We start from the raw sequence: 21,349 nt of genomic DNA on the forward strand, positions 1-21,349 counted from the left end.
TTATTATTAACATATATTTTACTATTTAAGTCTGACTAATTAGACAAGGACAAAAGGGCAGACCTGTGGTGACCCCAGTTACCCTTCCTGTAACTGCAGAGGTGCCCAGTCACCTGCTTGGTTATGTCACTCTGGGGAGTAAGAGAATGGCCCACCTGCTCCTGCCTGACTCACCCTATCTTGCCCCAGTCCAGTGCCACAGAAACATGCTTGCCAAGGGACATCAATGAAAGCAGCAACCTGGTTCACCTCCCGGGGGTCAGGCTGCACCCTTGTCTCAGGGGCTTCTGCAGCCCCTGTCCCCACCTAAGTTACTCCTTGGGGAAACATGACCAAGCACCCTGGCTGAATGGGTGGACTGAGCTCCCACAGCATGACATCAGCTAGGGCGGGCTCCCCTCTCAGCTGTCCCCTCCCCTTTCCTCCGGCCTGAAACATGATCCAGCTGAAGGACTGATTGCAGGAAAACCTGGCAGCTCCCCAACCTTGGTGGCCCGGGGAGTGCGAGGCTGCAGCCTCAGAAGGTGTGAGCAGTGGCCGCGAGAGGCAGGCTGGCTGGGACATGAGGTTGGCAGAGGACAGGCAAGCTGGCCCTTGGTGGGCCTCGCCCTGAGCACTCGGAAGCACTCCTACGCGTAGGAAGCTCGCTATGCTGCTGTGGGTCCAGCAGGCGCTGCTCGCCTTGCTCCTCCCCACGCTCCTGGCACAGGGAGAAGGTAAGTGGACTTCGGGAAGCAGCAGGACTCGGCTGACCATCTGCTGAGGGGCGGCGGGGGATGCTTCCGTCCTCGGAGGGCTGTGGAGACGAGGGTGGGGAACGGTGTGGCTGCAGGAAGGTCAGCTGTCTTACCACCTGTGAGCATGACAGCATTTGAAGCATGGTGGTCAAGCTAGAGAGAGTTGGGAATGTTGAGTCCCGGGGCAGGGCAAGAGCGGAGCTTGCAAAGAGGGGAGCAGAGAAGTAGCCTGGCATATCAGCAATAAAAAGACAGGCACCAGGAGGGGGCTCCTCTCCTCTTTGCCCCTTCCCTAAACTCTTTGAATGAAAGCTGCAAGGGAACTTAGAACTCATTTGGTCCACCCCTGCCTGTTATAAATGGGAATGCTGTGGCCCAGGGAGTAGGGGGCGGGTCATTCATTCAAGGTCACACAGCTTGTTAGCAGTAGAGTGGGGACCAAAACTAGTCTAGTCATCTTTCCTCAGCTTCACTGGTTTTGTTGCATAGGTTCATTCTCTGGGTCTGAGGTTTCCCCAAGTTCCTTTCCAGGACTAAACTCCAGTGACACCCAATTTCTCTCTACATTCCCTACGCCCGTCCTTTCCTGACTCCCTTGAATGTAGGGTGTTTTAGCCACAAAGAGACCTGCTTCCTTTTGCTGCAGACCATGTTCATGCCCCTCTGGGAGGTTTCTCTCCTTACAGAGCTGGGGTGGAGCACACTGGGGCACAATTAGAAGGAGGCCATCCAGGGGTTGGACAGATGTAAAGGGCTCTGGGCAAGATGTCCTTCCTCCCGGGAGCGGTCGTTTGGGGATGCTCTGTAGGTTAAGCAAACGCAAGCTGGAAGTGATGACTGTGGTCAGGGGCTTCCTTGACTGAGAAGAAACTCTGTCCCTCCCAGCAATGGTCCTTTGCCCTCGGCCTGCTGGGATGAGTTCAGTGCTCTCCAAGCTGGTCAGGATCCCAGTCAATAGGACCCAGGCTGTTGCTGGTGTAGTGAAGACGCACACGGGTCTGCATTTGAATCTCAGTTCCTCCACTTGCAGGGCACGGTGCTCACCTTTCTGGGGCTTGGGGATCCTTGTCTGCAAATAGCCACTCTGGTGGACTGTTCTAAAGTTAAATGAAGAATATGTACATTAATGTTATTCCAAAGGAGACACTTAAAAAATAGTTTGTGTGTGTGTGTGTGTGTGTGTGTGTGTGTGTGTATGTTCTCTCTTTGCTCTTCTCTGTCCTTCTGAAGGAAGCCAGCAGCTTATCAGGGAAAAGCGGGTGAAAGGGCAGGGAATCTGCAGGACTGATTTGTTGCCAAGTTGCACACAAGATGAGAGAAGACGCAGTCTTGTTTAGCAAAAGCCAGGCCTGCTGGCGCCTGGTTAGTGAAAGACCCTGGCTACCCTGCCGGCTCCATCTCCCCTCTGCTCCCCTTTGCTGCCCTCTAGGTTGTACTCCCTTCACCGTCCCGAGAATTTTCACTTTTGTATGCCAGGCCACCCTTCTGGAAGTGCTCCTACTGCTTCCAGTGTGAAAACTGAGCTGCACATGAAAGCTTCATAGAACAGGACCAGGGCCCAGGAGCTGGGCTGTCTCATTACTGGTTTGTTCCCATAGGCCACCTGCCCTGGAAGTCATTTGATTTCTTCTCACTCCCTCCACACTTAGCCCCAACCGCCTTTCTAAGCCCATCAAGTTTGCCCATACAGCACCCCTAGGAGGCGGACTGGGCCAGCCCTCCGCCCATAGCTTGTGTGTGCCTGGGGCAGGGTGCGAGGATCCTCTCGGGGTGGCTTTGCAGGATGTAGAGGGAATGTCAGTTTTCACCAGATGCCCACACTTCCTTCTTTCTTTACCAGTTTCAGACTCAAAAACTAGATCATGTGTGCAGATGCTGAGGTTTGACCTCGGCTGAGGAAAACTCTGATGCAGACCCTTGGGCTTAGAAATTGTGCACTTGGAGTCATGCTTTCTTGCAACCCTCTTGCTGTTAGTATCATACCCTGACAGCCAGCTTCCCTGTTGCTCCCCAGAGGCCCTTGCTTAGGCCCCATGGGCCACCTACTCTCCACCGTGTTTAGCCCTCAGCCTGCTTTGAACCTCAGCTGTCTCATGCCACCTGCTCTTCCAAGTCAGATCTCTGCTTCCTGTCAATGAATGCATAGGTCCTTTCCACAAGGTAATCCATTTGAATTATGGTAGAAATCTCTGCAGACAAAATGCTCTAGTGGTGAGAATGTCGGTCTGTGGGGATATTTTAGAATTTTGTAAGGTGGAGATGGTGAGAATACATCTCTTTTAAAAGCTTACAAACCAGGGCAAGAAACCAGGGGAAGACTTGGGGGGGCTGGTGTCTACTTTGAACTGTTTTCCTTCCCAGCCAGAAGGAGTGCAGGCCTTCAGGGCCGAAACACCACCAGGCCTGCTCTGCTGAGGCTGTCGGATTACCTTCTGACCAACTACAGGAAGGGCGTGCGCCCCGTAAGGGACTGGAGGAAACCAACCACTGTGTCCATTGACGTCATTGTCTATGCTATCCTCAATGTGGTGAGGCTCAGCCCCGAACTGCACACAGGCAGACCTTTTGGGGGTGGGAGAAGGCCATGTGAGACAAGTCACCCCCTGTGCAGCTTGGTAGGCATTTGAGAACCCATAGGACCTATGGTCTGGCACCACAGCTGCCCACAGCTGGATGGATTACAGCACCACAGCTGCCCAAACCAGAAACCTGGGCTCACCCTGTGGCTGCTGCTCCCACACCCGTACAGTGAGGAAGCCACTTCCCACATGTGGTTCTTCATACACTGCGTAATGCTAACCATCTCTCTATGTAAGCTGTATGAGGATTAAGACTGTCCCATGCATCTCTATGCCCTCAGTGCCTTACAAACATCCCTGGTGCCTGGCAGGTGTCACTAAATGATTGTTGAAGAATCAGCCAACAGATCAATTATTCTCAATTCCTTCACCAACTATCACAGTAGGGTGGGGTGCACTGCTCAGAAGAGGCAGTCAGACATTGTGCAGAGATAAACAAGAAGGCAGTTGTAGAGATGCAGTGGCTCTGTGTTGGGGTTAGGTAGGCAGGACCTAACTTCACAGTCTCTGCTAATTTTAATCTACTAAAATTACTCTACTAAAATTAGTCAACCCGCCTGACTAATTTTTGTATTTGTAGTAGAAACAGGGTTTTGCCATGTTAGCCAGGCGGGTCTCGAACACCTGGCCTCAAGCCATCTGCCTGCCTAAACCTCCCAAATTGCTGGGGTTACAGATGTAAGACACTGCTCCTGGCATTATATGTATATTTGAAGTTGAAACATAAATCATTGTTGGCAGAGCATGGTGGCTCATGCCTGTAATCCCAGCACTTTGGGAGGCTGAGGTAGGCAGACCACTTGAGGCCAGGAGTTCAAGACCAGTCTGGCCAACATAGCGACTGCATCTCTACTAAAAAATGCAAAAATTAGTCAGGTGTGGTGGCACGCACCTGTAGTCCCAGCTACTCGGGAAGCTGAGGTATGAGAATCGCTGGAACCTGGGAGGTGGAGGTTGCAATGAGCTGAGATTATGCCACTGCAATCCATCCTGCGCAACAGAACAAGCAAGACTCTGTCTCAAAATCAATCAATCAATCAATCAATCATTGTTGCTTCTTTCTGGGTGTGCCCTAGTGAACGACTAACTTTTCCTGTCTGGCCAGGGAGCTCCAGTCTATCTACTTTCCCCACCCCAGGCCCTGCTCTTCACTTTTACTTCCCAAAGCAATAGGGCAGAAGGAAGCCTCTCCTTTAGGGGCTGGCATGTGCGGGGTGGCCCTCCAGTCCACAGGGTTACTTGTTCAAGCTCCGTTTCCTTTCCCAGGATGAGAAGAATCAGGTGCTGACCACCTACATCTGGTACCGGCAGGTGAGCAGACCCGCCCCTCCCTGCCCCCGTTTCTTGGGATAGGGACCTATCCTCCTGGGAAGGAGTCAGGAGTTTCAGTGACCTTGGTGACGGAAGGTGAGGGGAGAGGCTCAGAGGCACCCTCAGCCTGAGATCCAGGAGTGTGGAATCTCCTCATCTCAGGTCTGAGAGTGGAAGGAGGCTTAAAGATAGTGGAGGAGAAACCCTCCAAATCCCCTCTGGCTTCTGAAGTTCTTCAGAGCACCCCAAACTATGGCTTGTTCAGCCTCTGTTGAAGGGAACTCACAAGGCAGCCACTTCACTCTCAGCCAGCACTATTTGCTAGACCATTCTTCCTTTTATTCAGCCAAATTGGACAGCAACCAAATTGGGTGATTGAAACAGGATGGTTCGTTCCAGCCACTTAGTCCTCACATCCTCGGCCATTTCCCCACTCTTTTAGCTTCTGATGGGCCTGGGTCAGCCCATGGTGTGTGGATGTGTCTGAGGCTTGGCAGGAATTCTGGCTTCGAGCTGGGGTGGGGTAGGAAAAGAGTGGTGGTCACTATCCACGAGTCCTGCTCCGGAAACCCCTGGGGCTGTTGGGGAGAAGTCAGAGCAGAGGGGAAACTAAAGTGGCTGAACACACCGAGGCAGGAGCATGAGGACAGCTGACAGAGGTCACGCCCAAGAGGCTCTGGGGACACACCTGGCATAAGTGGGTCTCTGTTATCCCTCCCCATGGCTTATGGCACATCCATCACCACCACCAGGCATGGGACAGGGCATGGGGTGGAAGAAGAAGCTAGAATGCTGATCCCTGAGATACTGCTCTGTCCCTGCCTCACAGAGGGATCCCTTACTGCAGCACACAAAGGGAAGGGACCTGAACAAGCACAGGCAGACTGGAGCTCCTTTTCCAGGACATCCAGCCAAGCTCCCACCTCTGGAGCTCTAGGGCCACTTGTCTGCCCCAGTCGCTTGCATCAGCAGTGAGGGAATGGCAGTCTACATATACCAGCGACTGTGCTAAGAGACTGGAGTTAGAGACACAAACTAGATCAAGGCCCTGCCCACCATGAGCTCAAAGACGAGATACAGGTACTGACAACTGAAATGCAACAAGACAGCCACTCCAACATAGCAAGGACAAGGTGCTAACCATGGGAGCACAGAGGAGACACATGTCAACCAGCGTAGGGTGTGGGGGTCATGGACAATGTCCTGGAGAAGAGAGCAGACAGATGCCTTGGCTAAGTCCAGAAGGATGAGGAAAATGAACCTTGGTAAAGAAGATAGGGGAGAGGGAGCAGGGTATGCAGAGGGGTTCCAGCAGTGTTTCATTGCATATGGCTGCAGTGTAGAAGTCACAGAGAGGCATGGCCAAAACATGAGGCTAGAGAGATAGCGGAGGTCAGACTATATCAGCCTGTGTTGGCTGTGAAGTTTAACTTTACCCTAAAGGCAATGGGGCACCCCTGAAGGATTTTAAGCAAGGGAGTGACATGATCAAATTTACATTTTAGACTGGCCATCCTGGCATGAAAATGGAGAATACACTAATCAAAACTTAACAACAGCCATCCTCACCCTGTGAAGTAGATGTTATTTTCTCCATATAAATATGTTGAGGCCAAGATCCAAGAAGTCATTTGTCTGAGATTCTCAGCTGGCAGAGGGGGAACTCGCAGCATTCGAAATGACTGACTTCCTTCCTGGGGCAAAGCTGCATCTAGCTGAGTTATGTGTGGAGGCAGAGTGTGAATGAAGAGGTGAGGGGACTCTCAGTTACTGCTGAAGGATTTGGATGCCACTGACACCTGATTCTCCCAAAAAGATGCCCACCTGTTGCCTGGGCACTGAGGGTGAAGTCTGCCTGAGTTGCAGGCGACCCTCACTGGAGATGGAGAGGGCTGCCCGTGACCATCCCTGCTCCTCCCCTAGTACTGGACTGATGAGTTTCTTCAGTGGAACCCTGAGGACTTTGACAACATCACCAAGTTGTCCATCCCCACGGACAGCATCTGGGTCCCAGACATTCTCATCAATGAGTTGTGAGTACCATTACCAGTTGTGGGGTGGCTGGGAGGCTTAGGGGCTGGAGAAGCCCAGGGACAGAGAGACAAGATTGTCACTGTTGCATTTGAGATGACCCACCAGGAATTGCAAACTGTAGATAAAGCCGGCGTGAGTCCAAATTTCCTTTGTCTTCTCCCCCCACCTTTTTCTGTTCTTTTCTTTTTGAAAACTCCTTGTTTTCTGTGCTTGTTGTTGAAATTCCGTACTTCGTAGTCCAAGGGCCCCTGCCACGGGGAAAGAAACCAGTGAATTAATTCACACTGAGTTATAATCACCTAACGGGACAGCTGCACTTCTAAAGGAGACAGTAAATGTTTCTTAAAAAAAAAAAAAAAAATGGAGCACTTGGCTGGGCTCAGTGGCTCATGCCTGTAATCCCAGCACTTTGGGAGGCTGAGGCGGGTGGATCACCTGAGGTCAGCAGTTCAAGACTAGCCTGGCCAACATGGTGAAACCCTGTCTCTACTAAAAATACAAAAATTAGCTGAGCGTGGTGGTGAGCACCTGTAATCCCAGCTACTCGGGAGACTGACAGCTACTCAGGAGAATCGCTTGAACCTGGGGAGGTTGTGGTGAGCTGAGATCACACCATTTCACTCCAGCCTGGGTGACAGAGTGAGACTATCCCAAAAATAAAAATGGAGCACGGATAGTGGCTGCTGCTTCTGGCCCCCAAAGGAGATTTGGAGCTGTGGGACACGCTCAGACCTCCCGGGTCACACATGCACCTGACAGGCCACAGATCGCTTCTCCAATACGAAGTGGGTACCACCAGGCTTTATTTCTGGCAGCCAAACACGGTCCCATTTGACCCCAGCCAACATTCCTTCTCCCCATCCTGCAGGTTCATTCAGGGCCCACTAACTGGGTTTCAGAATTCAAGGGCAGGGAAGATGGCTGAGGAGACAGAGGGAAAAGGGAAGGTGACCCCCAGCATTGTCCAACTCCAGGGGATGCCACTGACATTTTTCTAAGGGAGGCAGTTGACCTTGACCACACCCCATCCCCTGCATAGCTCAGGCTGGAGGATTCTCGGAAATGCTAGTTTCTGCTGGAGCTCCAGTTTCAACAATGAAGTGGCCTTAGTCTTGACTTCTCATCCCTCAGCCTGAACTCAGAGAAGGCTGAGGGCTTAGCACCCTGGGCTCAGCCCACGCCATGCCACAGTGGTCACTCAAGAGGGCCTACCACTTTGAGATCAGCTAAGAGAGTGGAATGAGGTCTTGTGGGGCTTTTCTGGCTTTCCCGAATTCGTATCCATTTCTTTAGCTCCTTTTCACCCAGAGATGATTATTTTCATTTCAAAGGACTCGTAGCGGTGAAAGCAAAGAGAAGCCAGAGTCAGGATGGAACACAAGATCCTGCTTTCACCAAGCTCCCTGGGAGCCAAGCTTTGCCCAGCTGGGGGCAGTGATGGGTTGGGGCTGCTGGGCACGCTCCCTACTGTCCATGGCTTTTGGGCCCATGGGTTTTCCTCCCTGCCTTGTGTGGCCAGGAGCCAGGGGAATAAAGGAGAAATGCCCATTACTGCTTGATAAGTAGCCTTGACAACAGCAGATCAGGAAGCCTAAGATAGGAAGATTGGAAAAACCGAGGCCAGACAAAACATCCAGGTTGTCCAGCTGCCTGTACCCTCCCCACACTTCATTCCCTACCCAGTTGTTCCAAGATCTTCAGGCCCCCAGGGCTTGACCTGCCTCTTGAGCTCCCAAACTGACCCCTTTTCCCTGGCCAGTGTGGATGTGGGGAAGTCTCCAAATATCCCATACGTGTATATTCGGCATCAAGGCGAAGTTCAGAACTACAAGCCCCTCCAAGTGGTGACTGCCTGTAGCCTCGACATCTACAACTTTCCCTTTGATGTCCAGAACTGCTCACTGACCTTCACCAGCTGGCTGCACACCAGTGAGTATGTGGGCTTCGCCAGGGCAGGGGTGGAGGGTGGGAGACCCCAGGGACACCTGAGCAAGGAGTGCTCCCCAGGGTGCCTTCTCGCATATCCAGCCTACTCACCACTTATTAACCCTCTGAGCCTCTGCTTCCTCATCTTCTACATGAGGTGAATCTGCTGCTCTTGCTGCTCCAACAGTAAGAGTTCACCACTTTTATCAGTAGAAATTTCATATAGCCCAGTGTATTTTTCCAGATCCTTCTCTACACATTTACATTCACACATGCACGTGTGCATATATACACACACATACACATCTATGGAAAGTACATGGAAATTGCTTTATGAGTTCTTATTTTACATTAATACAGCAGTATTCAATGAGAGTGTGAACTGACTGCAAGATGCTCAGTAAGGGACAATTTTTTCCAATATCTCCAACAGAATCTGGCACTAAGCATCTCTCAGATCCATTTATTTCCCTTCATCCCCATGCAAGCCACCCTCGTCTCCTGCCTCGGTTTCTGCTTCAGCCTCCTACCTGGTTCCCCATGCATTCATGTCCCCCTTAATTCGTGATTCTCACAGAAGCCAGTGAGATTTTAGTAAAATGCAATCTGACCATGTCACTCAAAACCCCTCAATGGGAGCCCAGGTACCTTGGAACACAATACACCCTCTTGAACTGATTCTGCCACAGCCCGCTGCTACAGGCTCATCTGCTCCCCTGAACTCCGCTCCCGCCCAATTGCCTTCCTTTCTAGCCCCAGCTCTCATATTCTTTCCCTTTATCACATGTTGTTTCCTCTCCTATGCTAACTGGCCCTTTCCTCCCTCTCCCATCCTGCCCCACACCTGCTCCCCCCAACCACACCTAGCCTGGCCAACCCCTCTACTTACCCTTCTGATGGCAGCGTAAGTTTCAGCTTCTCAGTTTCTCCTCTCATCCCCTAGACTAGTCCATCCCTGTTGCCCAATTTATGTCATCCTGGTCTTCTCCCCACCTCTGTCACCCTTGTAAGTGCTTGTTCAATGTGTACTTCTCTCCTAGATATAAACTTAGAAAGGGGCAGATGCAGTGGCTCACAAATGTAGGCCCAGCACTTTGGGAGGCCAAGGCAGGAGGATTGCTTCAGCCCAGGAGTTTGAGGCCAGTCTGAGCAACATAATGAGACCCTATAAAAATAAAAAGTAAAAAAACTTGGAAAGGGCAGGGACAGGATTTCTTGCCTACCTTTAGATCCCCAGCACAGGGCCTGGCACAGAGGAAGATTTTCAGCAAATGTTACCAAGCAGATGAATGCTAGCTAAGGGCTTGCTAGAGGGCTGGTGAAGTGTACACCACTCTGCTGCAAGAAGGCATCTCCCAGGCCGGGCACGGTGGCTCACGCCTGTAATTCCAGCACTTTGGGAGGCCAAGGTGGGTGAATCACAAGGTCAGGAGATCGAGACCATCCTGGCCAAGATGGTGAAACCCCGTCTCTACGAAAAATACAAAAAATTAGCCAGGCACAGTGGCGGGCGCCTGTAATCCCAGCTACTCGGGAGGCTGAGGCAGGAGAATCACTTGAACTCAGAGGGCGGAGGTTGCAGTGAGCCGAGGTTGCGCCACTGCACTCCAGCCTGGGTGACAGAGTAAGACTCTGTCTCAAAAAAAAAGAAAAAAAAAAGGCATTCCCCACTTCTGTTTTGATGTATTCATTACCTTAAACTTAAGTTATGACAGTGATGCATGACCAGAACTACAGATAAGACTAACATCTCCTTCGACTTCTACCCTCAATCCCAAACTTCACCAACAAGAGTTAACCACTTTTATTAGTAGAAACTTCATCTAGAACAGCATATTTTTCCAAATCCTTCTCTACACATTCACATACACACATACACATCTATGGAAAGTACATGGAAATTGCTTTATGAGTTTGTATTTTAGATAAATATATCTATATATATTATTATATACTACTACTTGATTCTTTTTACTCAACAATAGGTCTTGGACATTTTTCAAAGTTCATGCATATTTAGGTCATCCTCAAAAATTTTAGCTGCTATAAAATAGCTCAGGATTTTGGAAGGCAGCTGTGCTCACCACTACCACCAATGCAAACATCTAATGATTTTGGTTGCATCCTAGCTTATTAAGCATTTTTATGATTGATGGATATTTCAGTATTTTCCAATGTTTTTCTGCAATGGATACTCCTGTCTTTCCCAGTGCATATGTCTCTGCTGCAGATGTTGAGAAGTGGAGTTGCAATCTATAAGTGAGGATTTTGCTTATTGTCTTAATTCACTTTTAAAGACAGGCAGTTCCATCAAGGCAAAGGTGAAGAATGTTGACTTCTGTTCATTTTTGCAATGGGTAATTCTAACAGGGAAACCTAGAAAGCTGTTTGGAAGGGGTGTGTGTGTGTGTTTGTGTGTGTGTGTGTGAAAGAGAGAAAGCATTTTCTAATGAATGGTTTGCATGGTTCTTTGCACCGTGTGTTTTCATTTAAGACTTCATGTGCCCTCAGTGCGGCCCTGTGAGAGAGGTATGATGAGTACCTTATTTTATAGCTGAGGACAGCGAGGCTGAAGGTAATGTGCTGAGGCTGAGGTTGGGCCATCAGATATCAGCTCCCCTTGGTTGCTGCCCACCTGTGTCCCATGATCACAGGGTCTGGCAGGCTCTGGGAACTAGATTCCAAAGCTGGCTTGCTTTATTCTCTCTCAGTCCAGGACATCAACATCTCTTTGTGGCGCTTGCCAGAAAAGGTGAAATTCGACAAGAGTGTCTTCATGAACCAGGGAGAATGGGAGTTGCTGGGGGTGCTGCCCGACTTCCGGGAGTTCAGCATGGAAAGCAGTCACTGCTATGCAGAAATGAAGTTCTATGTGAGTGGGAGTGAATGTGGGTAAAATGGTGAATAAAGCTTCGCACCCAGGTAGACTTAAGGAGGCATGCTGGGAAGAACTTCTGTGCCTTTGTCCAACTCCAGGTTGCACACATCTGGAACTTCAGGGAAGTAGATGGGGAAACTCCGTGAATGTTCCTTACTTATTCTAAACAGCCATAAGCCTGGATTGAGAGACAGGGTATGGGGGTCTGTCTGTTTTCTTCTCTGAGTAATCCAGGCTGGAAGCCCCATAAAACAAGGAGTCTGAGCTTGTGGGGTGGTTCCTGGGAGCAGAGCCTGTGTGCCCCAGGCTTCCCACAAGCTCCTCTCCCGATCCCAGGTGGTCATCCGCCGGCGGCCCCTCTTCTATGTGGTCAGCCTGCTGCTGCCCAGCATCTTCCTCATGGTCATGGACATCGTGGGCTTCTACCTGCCCCCCAACAGTGGTGAGAGGGTCTCCTTCAAGATCACACTCCTCCTGGGCTACTCGGTCTTCCTGATCATCGTTTCTGACACGCTGCCAGCCACTGCCATTGGCACTCCTCTCATTGGTAAGGTCTCTCCTGGCAGCAGAGCTCAGTCTGGTGAGAAACCCACCCCCTCCCACCTCCTGTATGTGTCTCTTGCCTCTGCCCTGGACTGCACAGGTGTCTACTTTGTGGTGTGCATGGCTCTGCTGGTGATAAGTTTGGCCGAGACCATCTTCATTGTGCGGCTGGTGCACAAGCAAGACCTGCAGCAGCCCGTGCCTGCCTGGCTGCGTCACCTTGTTCTGGAGAGGATCGCCTGGCTACTTTGTCTGCGGGAGCAGTCGACTTCCCAGAGGCCTCCAGCCACCTCCCAAGCCACCAAGACTGATGACTGCTCAGGTGAGAAACAGAAAGGAAGAGTCCATACGAGGGGCCGCTTCTGGCTTGGATGCTGTGGAAAGTTTCGGGAGGGTGTGGCCTGCCAAGGAGGTGCTGTACTGCACATGGCATCCCATGCCCTGCCTTATTGGGAGGGGCAGACTTCAGCCAAAGGTGTCAGTCCAGACCCTTTCTTCACTTACACAACCTCTCATCACCTTGGGTATTGACAGAGAGGGTAGGAATCCCAGAGGCTGAGCATGTCAGGAGCTGAGACCTCTGGGCTGAGAATGGCCTCTCTCTAGGAAGGACCCATGGGGGAAGTCAAATGGATGCCCCTTAGGCAATTATTTGTCTCCCTGCCTCAGACAGTTAAATACTGCCGCTAGGATTTCTAAAACTCTTATTCTAAACAACCCAAAACAGGGCATGGTGGCTCATGCCTACAATCCCAGCACTTTGGTCATGCCTACAATCCCAGCACTTTGGGAGGCTGAGGTGGGAGGATCACTTGAGCCCAGGAGTTCAAGACCAGCCTGGCCAACATAGTGAGACCTCATCTCTACTGATTTTTTTTTTTAAGTTGGCTGGGCATGGTGGTGTACACTCCTGTGGTCCTAGCTACTTCAGGAGGCTGAAGTGGGTCACTTGAGCCCAGGAGGTTGAGGCTGCAGGGAGCTGTGTTCGCATTACTGCATCCCACTTGGAGACAGAGTAAGACCCTGTCTCAAAAATAAAAATTAAAAACAACAAATACACAGCCCAAAGATCAGATTCTTCAGAATTTCAAACACCTATGAGGCAGAGAGACATTAAATATGGAGTTATACCTCCTGAGGAATTGTTACAGCTACCATTTGTTGTTGTTGGTGGTGGTGGTTAGTTGGTTGGTATATTCACTGAACATTTTGTGCCAGGCATGTGCAAAGTGCTTTGTCTACATGATCACATATAATACTCACGACAACCCAAGAGGATTCTCATTCTCATTTTTCAAATAAGGGAAGCAGAGCTATAGAGAACTTGCTTGACCTAAATCACAGAGCCAGGAATTGGTAGAACCCAGGCCCATCTAACTCTAAGCTTTTCTTTCTAACCACTCCTCTCCACTCCACTCCTCTTTGTCCTTCCTCCTGGCTAGGGCCAGGCCTTTTACATTAGATTTTTGGCTCATCTAAGGCCATCTCACCAAGAGCTAGTGAACGAGTCTGCCAGTCTAGTGCCTAATTTACCTTGGTGAAGGAAGCCACTTCTGTAGGTGCATTTCCTGGTCCAGGACCTGCAGTCATGGACATGAGAGCAGCACCCTCCATCCTGCTGCCCCTCTGAGGCAACAAAATGGAGCAGAAGTAGCAGTGGATTGAGAGTCCAGACACCTGAGCCTTGGTGGTCTCACCATTAAATGATCCTCCAAGTATATGATCACAGGCTAGTCACCTAACCTCTCTCAGCTTCACTATTTTTTATATGGTGGGAATAGTTGGCCAGGCACAGTGGCTCACACCTGTAATCCCAGCACTTTGGGAGGCCGAGGGTGGGGGGGCGGGGTGGATCATGAGGTCAGGAGTTCGAGACCAGCCTGACCAACATGGGGAAATCCCGTCTCAACTACAATTACAAAAATTAGCTGGGTGTGGTGGTGCATGCCTGTAATCCCAGCTACTCAGGAGGCTGAGGCAGGAGAATCACTTGAACTGGGGAGGCGGAGGTTGCAGTGAGCCGAGATTGTGTCACTGCACTCTAGCCTGGGCAAGAGAGTGAGACTTGGTCTCCAGAAAAAAAAAAAAAAAAAAGGAATAGTAATCACGCCTCCTCTGCCTCTCTTGTGAGACTATTGTGAGGCTCAAATGAAATAATGGATATCCAATTGCTGAGGAAAGCCCATAGGTTGAAAAGCAGTGTACAGGAAGGATACTTCGTGGTATTAATGATCTGGAAGAGGGGTGGAGGATGTGCATAAGGAGAGGTACTCAGTCATGAGTCTGAGTCTGGGTACTCAGGTACCCAGAGATACTAGGATCCTCAGTCATACTGGTTTTTCAATTTAAATTGGATGGTGGGTTTGCAGTTAAGTAAGTTACTCTTTATACTTTGTATGTCTGAAGTTGTTCCTGGCCAGCCACGGTGGCTCACACCTGTAATCCCAGCACAGTGGGAGGCCAAAGTAGGTGGATCACTTGAGGTCAAGAGTTCAAGGCCAGCCCAGCCAATATGGTGAAATCCCGTTTCTACTGAAAAAAAAAAAAAAAAAAAATTAGCCAGGTGTAGTGGTATGTGCCTGTAATCCCAGTTACTCGGGAGGTTGAGGCAGAATTGCTTGAACTCAGGAGGTGGAGGTTGCAGGGAGCCTAGATCGCACCACTGCCCTCCAGCCTGGGCGACAGAGCGAGGAAAAAAAAAAGTTATTCCCAGCAAAAATGTGCAGGCTATAGAAGCATAAGGGACCATGTTCAGGTCACCACCCAAGGTCTCCCTCTCCTGCCAATGCTCTGCTCTTCTTCCAGCCATGAGAAACCACTGCAACCACATGGGAGGACCCCAGGACTTGGAGAAGAACCCGAGGGGCAGATGTAGCCCTCCCCCACCACCTCGGGAGGCCTCACTGGCGGTGCGTGGGTTGCTGCAGGAGTTGTCCTCCATCCGGCACTTCCTGGAGAAACGGGATGAGATCCGAGAGGTGGCCCGAGACTGGCTGCGCGTGGGCTCTGTGCTGGACAAGCTGCTGTTCCACATTTACCTGCTGGCAGTGCTGGCCTACAGCATCACCCTGGTTATGCTCTGGTCCATCTGGCAGTATGCTTGAGTGGGTACAGCCCAGTGGAGGAAGGGGTACAGGCCTGGTTAGGTGAGGGCAAAGAATTTCTGTTTAGGCCCCTCAGGACCCAGGGAATGTCAGGGACATTTTCAAGACACAAAGTCCCATGCCCTGTTTCCAATGCCAATTCATCTCAGCAATCCCAAGCCAAGGTCTGAACCCTTCCACCAAAAACTGGGTGTTCAAGGTCCTTATACCCTTGCCCCACCCCCAGCAGCTCACCATGGCTTTAAATCATGCTCTCTTAGATCAGGAGAAACTCGGGCACTCCCTAAGTCCACTCTATTTGTGTATGTATCAAGCCTTTTCCCCACTGACCCTCCCCTGAATAAGGGACTTTGGAATTCTGCTCCTCTCTCACAACTTTGCTTTTAGGTTGAAGGCAAAACCAACTCTCTACTACACAGGCCTGATAACTCTGTACTAGGCTTCTCTAACCCCTAGTGTCTCTTTCTTCACCTCACTTGTGGCTGCTTCCCTGAACATCCATCCCCTATCAGATGATGGGAGTGGGAAGAATAAAATGCAGTGAATCCCTAAATTCTCTTCTTAACCATTTGTCAGCAGTTTTGGGAAGAGGTTGGATGGTTAGAAGAGATTTACAGTTAGTTAATCTCAACACTTTGGGAGGTCAAGACAAGGGGATCACTGGAGGTCAGGAGTTTGAGACCAGCCTGCCCAACATGGTGAAACCCCTCCTATACCAAAAGAAAAGCAAAAATACAAAAATTAGCCAGGCGTGGTGGTGCATGCCTGTAATCCCAGCTAATCAGGAGGCTGAGGCAGGAGAATCATTTGAGGCCGGGAGGCGGAGGTTGTAGTGAGCTGAGATTGTACCAATGCACTCCATCCTAGGTGACAGAGTTAGACTCTGTCAAAAAAGAAAAAAAAAAAAAAGGAGAGAGAGAGAGAGAGATTGGTGCCTCCAGGCCCAGGAAACTGGGAGATGACAAATAGGTTGAAAAGCATTTACACAGGAAGGATAAACACCAACTTCATGATATTAGTGATCTGGAAAAGGAGTGAAGGATGAGACTAAGGAGGGATATACAGGGATTCTCAGTCATACTGGTTTTTACATTTAAATTAGATGGTGGGTTTGCAGTTATGTAAGTTACTCTTTATACTTTAAGTAGCTATTATGAAGAAGAAACACTAGGAGGTGGGATTTAAGGTATGAGGCTCAGGACCATGAACACTTAGCAATGGATAGAAGAGTGGGGGCATCTCGGCTCTGCAACCCCTTGGAAAGATGTTGGAAGGGTCCCCACAACCCTGTTACCTGGGCTCATGATCTCTTAGTGAAGGTGGGAGCAAGCTCTTTCCCTGCAATGGATGCTGCAACGGAACAGAGACGAGATCTTCAGCACCACGGCCAGCACCAGCTGGTTTGGTGTTTGGGAAACACCAAGAAAGCCAAGGTTTGGATTTCTTCCTTTTTTTTCTTTCTTTTTTTTTTTTTTTTTTTTTTTTTTTTTTTTTTTTTTTTTTTGAGATGGAGTCTCGCTCTGTGGCCAAGCTGGAGTGCAGTGGCGTGATCTCGGCTCACTGCAACCTCCACCTCCCGGGTTCAAGCGATTCTCCTGCCTCAGCCTCTGGAGTAACCAGGATTACAGGCACGTGCCCCCACGTCCAGCTAATTTTTGTATTTTTAGTAGAGACAGGGTTTCACCATGTTGGCCAGGATGGTCTCGATCTCTTGACCTCGTGATCTGCCCACCTCGGCCTCCCTAAGTGCTGAGATTACAGGCATGAGTCACTGCACTCGGCTTGGATTTCTTATCTCCTTTGGGAATTGTCAGCAGTCAGTCCCTGGCACATCCACCAGAAAGCAGGGCCAGGAGGACATAGAGTCAGCAGAATGGTCTTTGATCATATTTCTCATATCCTAGCTCCCTCTCCCAGACACCAGAATTTAAGACATGCTGAGGAACACCCAGCCCCATCGCTTCATCAACCTAACAAGTAGTTAGAGAAAAAGAAGGTGAGACCTCACCAAGGGCGACCTATCTTAGTGTCTGCAATGTACGGACAAGGCTTTCCTTGTTTGTCTCAGTCTCATTCCAGCCTTGTCCCTCTCCCTATCTTGGGCTGCCTGTCACTCTGAGGAAGACATGGTGGGGAGGGATTAAATGCTGCCGGGCTAAAGGGAGAGGACTCAAAAGGACTTTCTGGAATGAGTTCTTCTAACATTTTCACTGCCTCCCCAGTTGGTCCAGGTCACCCAATTATAAGGGACTCAGTGTGGGAAACCTGAAATTATATATTCCGCTGACACCAAACTCTGTAATTCTAGTTCATAAACCATTGTGCAAAACTTTTCATGGGACCTTTGGAGCTTCATGTCTAAAAGAGCACAGAGGCTGAGGAAGGGGGCTTGTCTAGTTTAGCTTCTCTCAGCTTCTCACCCCACATTCTTCGGCACGCAGAAAGAACTCATAGAATACTGTCTAACTGGCTGGTTGCTCCTAAGATGAACTAGTATTGAAGTCTCATCTGATACTTCCACTCCAGACATATGTGCTTTTGATTCTAGTTATCAGGGATTCATTAGAAATTTTATATTTATTTTTGCTTTGTTGATGGATAGAGATTAGGGTCTCCCAGCAAAAAGCAAAAGATTATGAGGCTGGGGATTAGCCCTCACAATTGTTGTCTCCTGCTGAGCAGAGATTGGGCTAAAGGTGGGGAGTGCTCATCACTTCTTTCTTGGGATGGCTCCTGGCGCCCATCTGTTGGAGCCTGGTCTTAGAACTAAAAGCTGCCCCATTCCACTAGGACTTGCTTGGACCAGCCATACTGTTTGGTGATTCTCATGTCTCAGGCCAGAGGGATAGGAAGGTGAACATTCTGGCACTGTCAACGCATCACTGGTCAGTAAATGGGTGGCTATTGGCAAAGTGTCCAACCAGAGAGCTAGTAAGACACTAATCATCCTATCGATTCTCCATCGTCCTCTCCCCACCCTTCACCCACAATCAATGGGGTGACAGAGCCCAGCATCAAGTCAGCCAATTAACCACCTCGAGAATGAACCGCCACATGTAACATCTTCTGCTCCAGTAGCTACATCCAATCAGCTCATCGATCTGGCATGTGGGCTGTGCTGCCCAGGTATGAGAAACTGAGGCCCAGGGCCAGAGAACCCCCCCAGTGAGCTAACTCCTGATCATCAGTACCGATCTTGGTCTTCTCTCAAGGAGACCTTTGCTCCATCAATGGTTTGAGAACACCCAGAATTTCCCTCCCACCTGTTATACCTCCTGGAAGCTGCTTCCTCCCCTCCTCTTGACACTTTAGCCAGTTGCCTCTCATTCTGTCCTAGCAGAGAGACCAGAAACACTCATGTCTTTCTAAGTGCTTCCGGGAAGCTTGCCAATTCTCTTGCCCATCACCACTTCTCTTCTGCAGCCTTCTCTATTCACCTACAAGTACTCCCAGTTCTCATTTCCTTTTCCCATTTACCCCATTTCTCAATGATGTCATTTTTACTAAAAAGATTCCATCAAAGGTGCTGAAAGCGCTGAGCCTGAACCCTTCTGTGAGTTTGCGACTGGCGCTGCTTCAAAGCCATGGAGACCGTCTCCTGCCATCCTGGAAAACAGGCTGCCTTTCCTCTGGACGTTGGCAACCTGGCCTCCAGGATCTCAAGGGCACCTCCCAGGAGTGGACACTCAGTGGTTTTCCGAATAGCTCAGGCAGAGTGGCTGCACTCAGAGGTCAGGATATGGGCATAGGGGAGATTCCCTTCAGAGGACATGAGGCAGAAAAGTTGCCTGGTTGGGTGAAGGAGGGGGAGGAAGAGCTTGCAGAGAGGTGCAGTTCAGCATTCACCAGCCAGATCCTCTTCCCTCCTCCACCTCCCCCCAGCTTCTGAATCAATACATTTTGAATCTAATCTAATAACAGAGATTTAACGAGGGGATAATGCGTGTGGAGCCGCCAGGCGCTTTGTCTCTTCTTTCATGCAGCAGCTGGGGCCCATTATCTGGGGACAATGCCCCGTGCTAATCACTCCCTCTCTTTCCTCCCTCCCAAATGTTTGGGGAAGGGAGGTGAGTGAGAGAGGGCAGCTCCTCCCTTGATTGGAGGGAAGTGGAAGGGTGGAGGGGGGAGGATGAAGTCGAGAAGGTTCTGGATGGTCCCCACACAATTGTCTTGACCTGACGCCAACTCGCTGGTCTTCTTCCCGGGCCACACTGTGCACCCTGATCAGTGAGAGGTTGGGGGAGCCCTACCAGTGCATACAAACAGCAGATAATTAATTATCAGCTGCAGTATCAGCTCTGGAAGTTGGGTATTTTTTTTTCTTTTTTCTAACTTGGTCCTCTATAATTTAAGCTATCCCATTGAGGCCTGTGATTGGCCAGCCCTGACTGTCATGGTTAGAGAATTAAACCCTGGTTTTAGAGACCAAGAATATCCCTCTCTGAAATAGAAGCTTGATCTGTATTCTCTTTCTTCTATCTGGAGGCATGGAGTTTAGACTGTAGGAAGAACTTTCTGATAATGCTATTACTAACATGAATTAGATTGGGAGTGGAAAGGGAAGGATTGGAATCTCATTTCCTAGAAGGCTTTAAAAAGAGACCTTTATCTCTTGAGGTTGGGAAGGGGCAGATCAGGAAGAAGAGAAGATCTGCCTCGATTTTCTATCAGAGTTCCAGTTGGGAGGGCTCCCAGACCTGGCACACCCGAAGCCTGACCACTCCCATTCCTTTTTTGAAACATATTTATTGAGGACAGCGAAAGAGTGCCGTGTGGACAGGGAGATCCAAAACTTGAAATCTGGCCCCAACACAGGCTAGCTCTGAAACCCTGGACAAGCACTTAGCTGCCCTGTACTTCAATCTTCTCACTTGTAAAATGGGAATCATATTAGTACCTGGCTCATAGGCGTGGTGAGGACCATGCTTCCAATATGGGGCAAAAGTCCAGGGAAATCAGGAGGCTGTGGTGGGGAGACGGCTAGTGGCATACGGAGGGCTCACATCTCATTCTGAATGGGTGAGAACTGCTGTAGGGCCCTGTGGAGGAGAAGCCTTTCTCCTTCGTTTCCCCATTTTACAGATGAGCAGGGTGAGATGAAGTGGTCACTCAGCATAAGCCCAGAGGTGGGTAAAGCTCCTGTCCCTACCAGGCTGAATCCAGACCTCTGTGCCCAACTTCCTGACTCTTTTCTCCCATTACCACCTTCCCTCCTTTGCCTCTGCACACTCAGAGCTTCTTTGCACACAGGTCCTCCCTAAAACCACACCTTTGAGTTCCTGCTCTGGGAAAGCCTATGGGATACTGGCACACTTTTCTGGGCCCCTCCTATGCAACACCACCTCCTGTGTTCCTGTATCTGAAAGAGAGCTAAACTCTTGGCACAGAGACACATCATGAGTATGACCGCTGGGACTAGCGGAGCCTGGGAATTCACTACCGTATGCCCGGGAGAACCGCCCCCCCCACCCCATTTCAGATGAGAAAAACGTATCCACCCTAAAGACCCCCAGTGAGATGTCAATCTTTGGCCCGGGCGGCCACAACCCTGCCTTCTAAACGCTTTCCACAAGGTGGCAGCAAAGTCCAGAAGTTCTATGGAGGGGCCTTCATGAAACATTTTCTTGTCCCCTTCCCTCCCCCAGCCTCAAAATAAAACCCTCATCCCTCTCCAGGGGCCTTTGAAGCCCCCTTCCTTCAAGACCAATACTTTCCTTTGGGCCAGCATTAAGGACTGTGCTCCAGAGTGCTTTGGAGTGCTTTTACTCTGTTCTGATGCTCTGGCAGAGGGCCAGCCCCCAGTCCCCACCGCATCACACACCTGTGCCCACGCAGATCCCCCAGCAACTCAGCCTCCTGTTTATGTGCTCACACCTGGACCTCACCCTCAGCTACACGTGCAGTTGCTCCAGCTATTTGCCTTTCTGCTCTTGCGATGAAGATATTGATGTCTGATGGCAAAGAGGGCCGTTTTCCCCAAAACCCATGTACTCACAGGCTGTGGAGGACCATCTGCCTTCCTCTTCTGCCCATGTCTCTAAAGCCCCAACTCCAGCCCATCCCACACTGGCTCTGAGGTGCTCCTCAATGGTTCTAGGAAATGAGGGGCGAGAGTGAGGTGCTGCCCAGAGCAGGAGCTGGGGGAGGACGAGGTCCGTGGTTAGATGGGGAGGACGCGACCCTAGGAGATGCTCACTCATCAAAGCGCTCCAGAGCAAGGACTGGAGAGAGGAGGTT

At 50.2% G+C, this 21,349-nt stretch overlaps 1 protein-coding gene and 1 long non-coding RNA gene across 3 annotated transcripts; one reads left to right on the forward strand and one right to left on the reverse strand.

Annotated features, from left to right (window-relative positions):
• Window positions 1-431: 431 nt before the first annotated feature.
• On the forward strand, window positions 432-15,757 carry LOC105493577 (5-hydroxytryptamine receptor 3A). Of its 2 annotated transcripts, XM_011761316.2 has the most exons (9): window positions 432-716; window positions 3,099-3,265; window positions 4,583-4,627; window positions 6,551-6,660; window positions 8,421-8,590; window positions 11,299-11,459; window positions 11,802-12,012; window positions 12,109-12,330; window positions 14,814-15,752. In XM_011761316.2, exons 1-9 carry the CDS (start codon window positions 650-652, stop codon window positions 15,110-15,112), a joined length of 1,452 nt encoding a protein of 483 aa, XP_011759618.1. In that variant the 5' UTR covers window positions 432-649; the 3' UTR covers window positions 15,113-15,752. The 2 variants fall into 2 exon arrangements, with proteins under 2 accessions (XP_011759618.1, XP_011759617.1); XM_011761315.2 differs by having other exon boundaries at window positions 11,802-12,330; window positions 14,814-15,757.
• LOC139357599 (uncharacterized) lies at window positions 1,389-10,067 on the reverse strand. The gene is made up of 4 exons (XR_011611079.1): window positions 9,811-10,067; window positions 9,477-9,634; window positions 6,764-6,909; window positions 1,389-1,834 (listed from the first exon to the last, which is right to left on the reverse strand). It is a non-coding gene; the product is annotated as an uncharacterized lncRNA (long non-coding RNA).
• Window positions 15,758-21,349: the final 5,592 nt, after the last annotated feature.

The sequence above is a fragment of the Macaca nemestrina genome, chromosome 12 (genome assembly GCF_043159975.1).
Source record: "Macaca nemestrina isolate mMacNem1 chromosome 12, mMacNem.hap1, whole genome shotgun sequence".
Taxonomy (NCBI): Eukaryota; Metazoa; Chordata; class Mammalia; order Primates; family Cercopithecidae; genus Macaca; species Macaca nemestrina.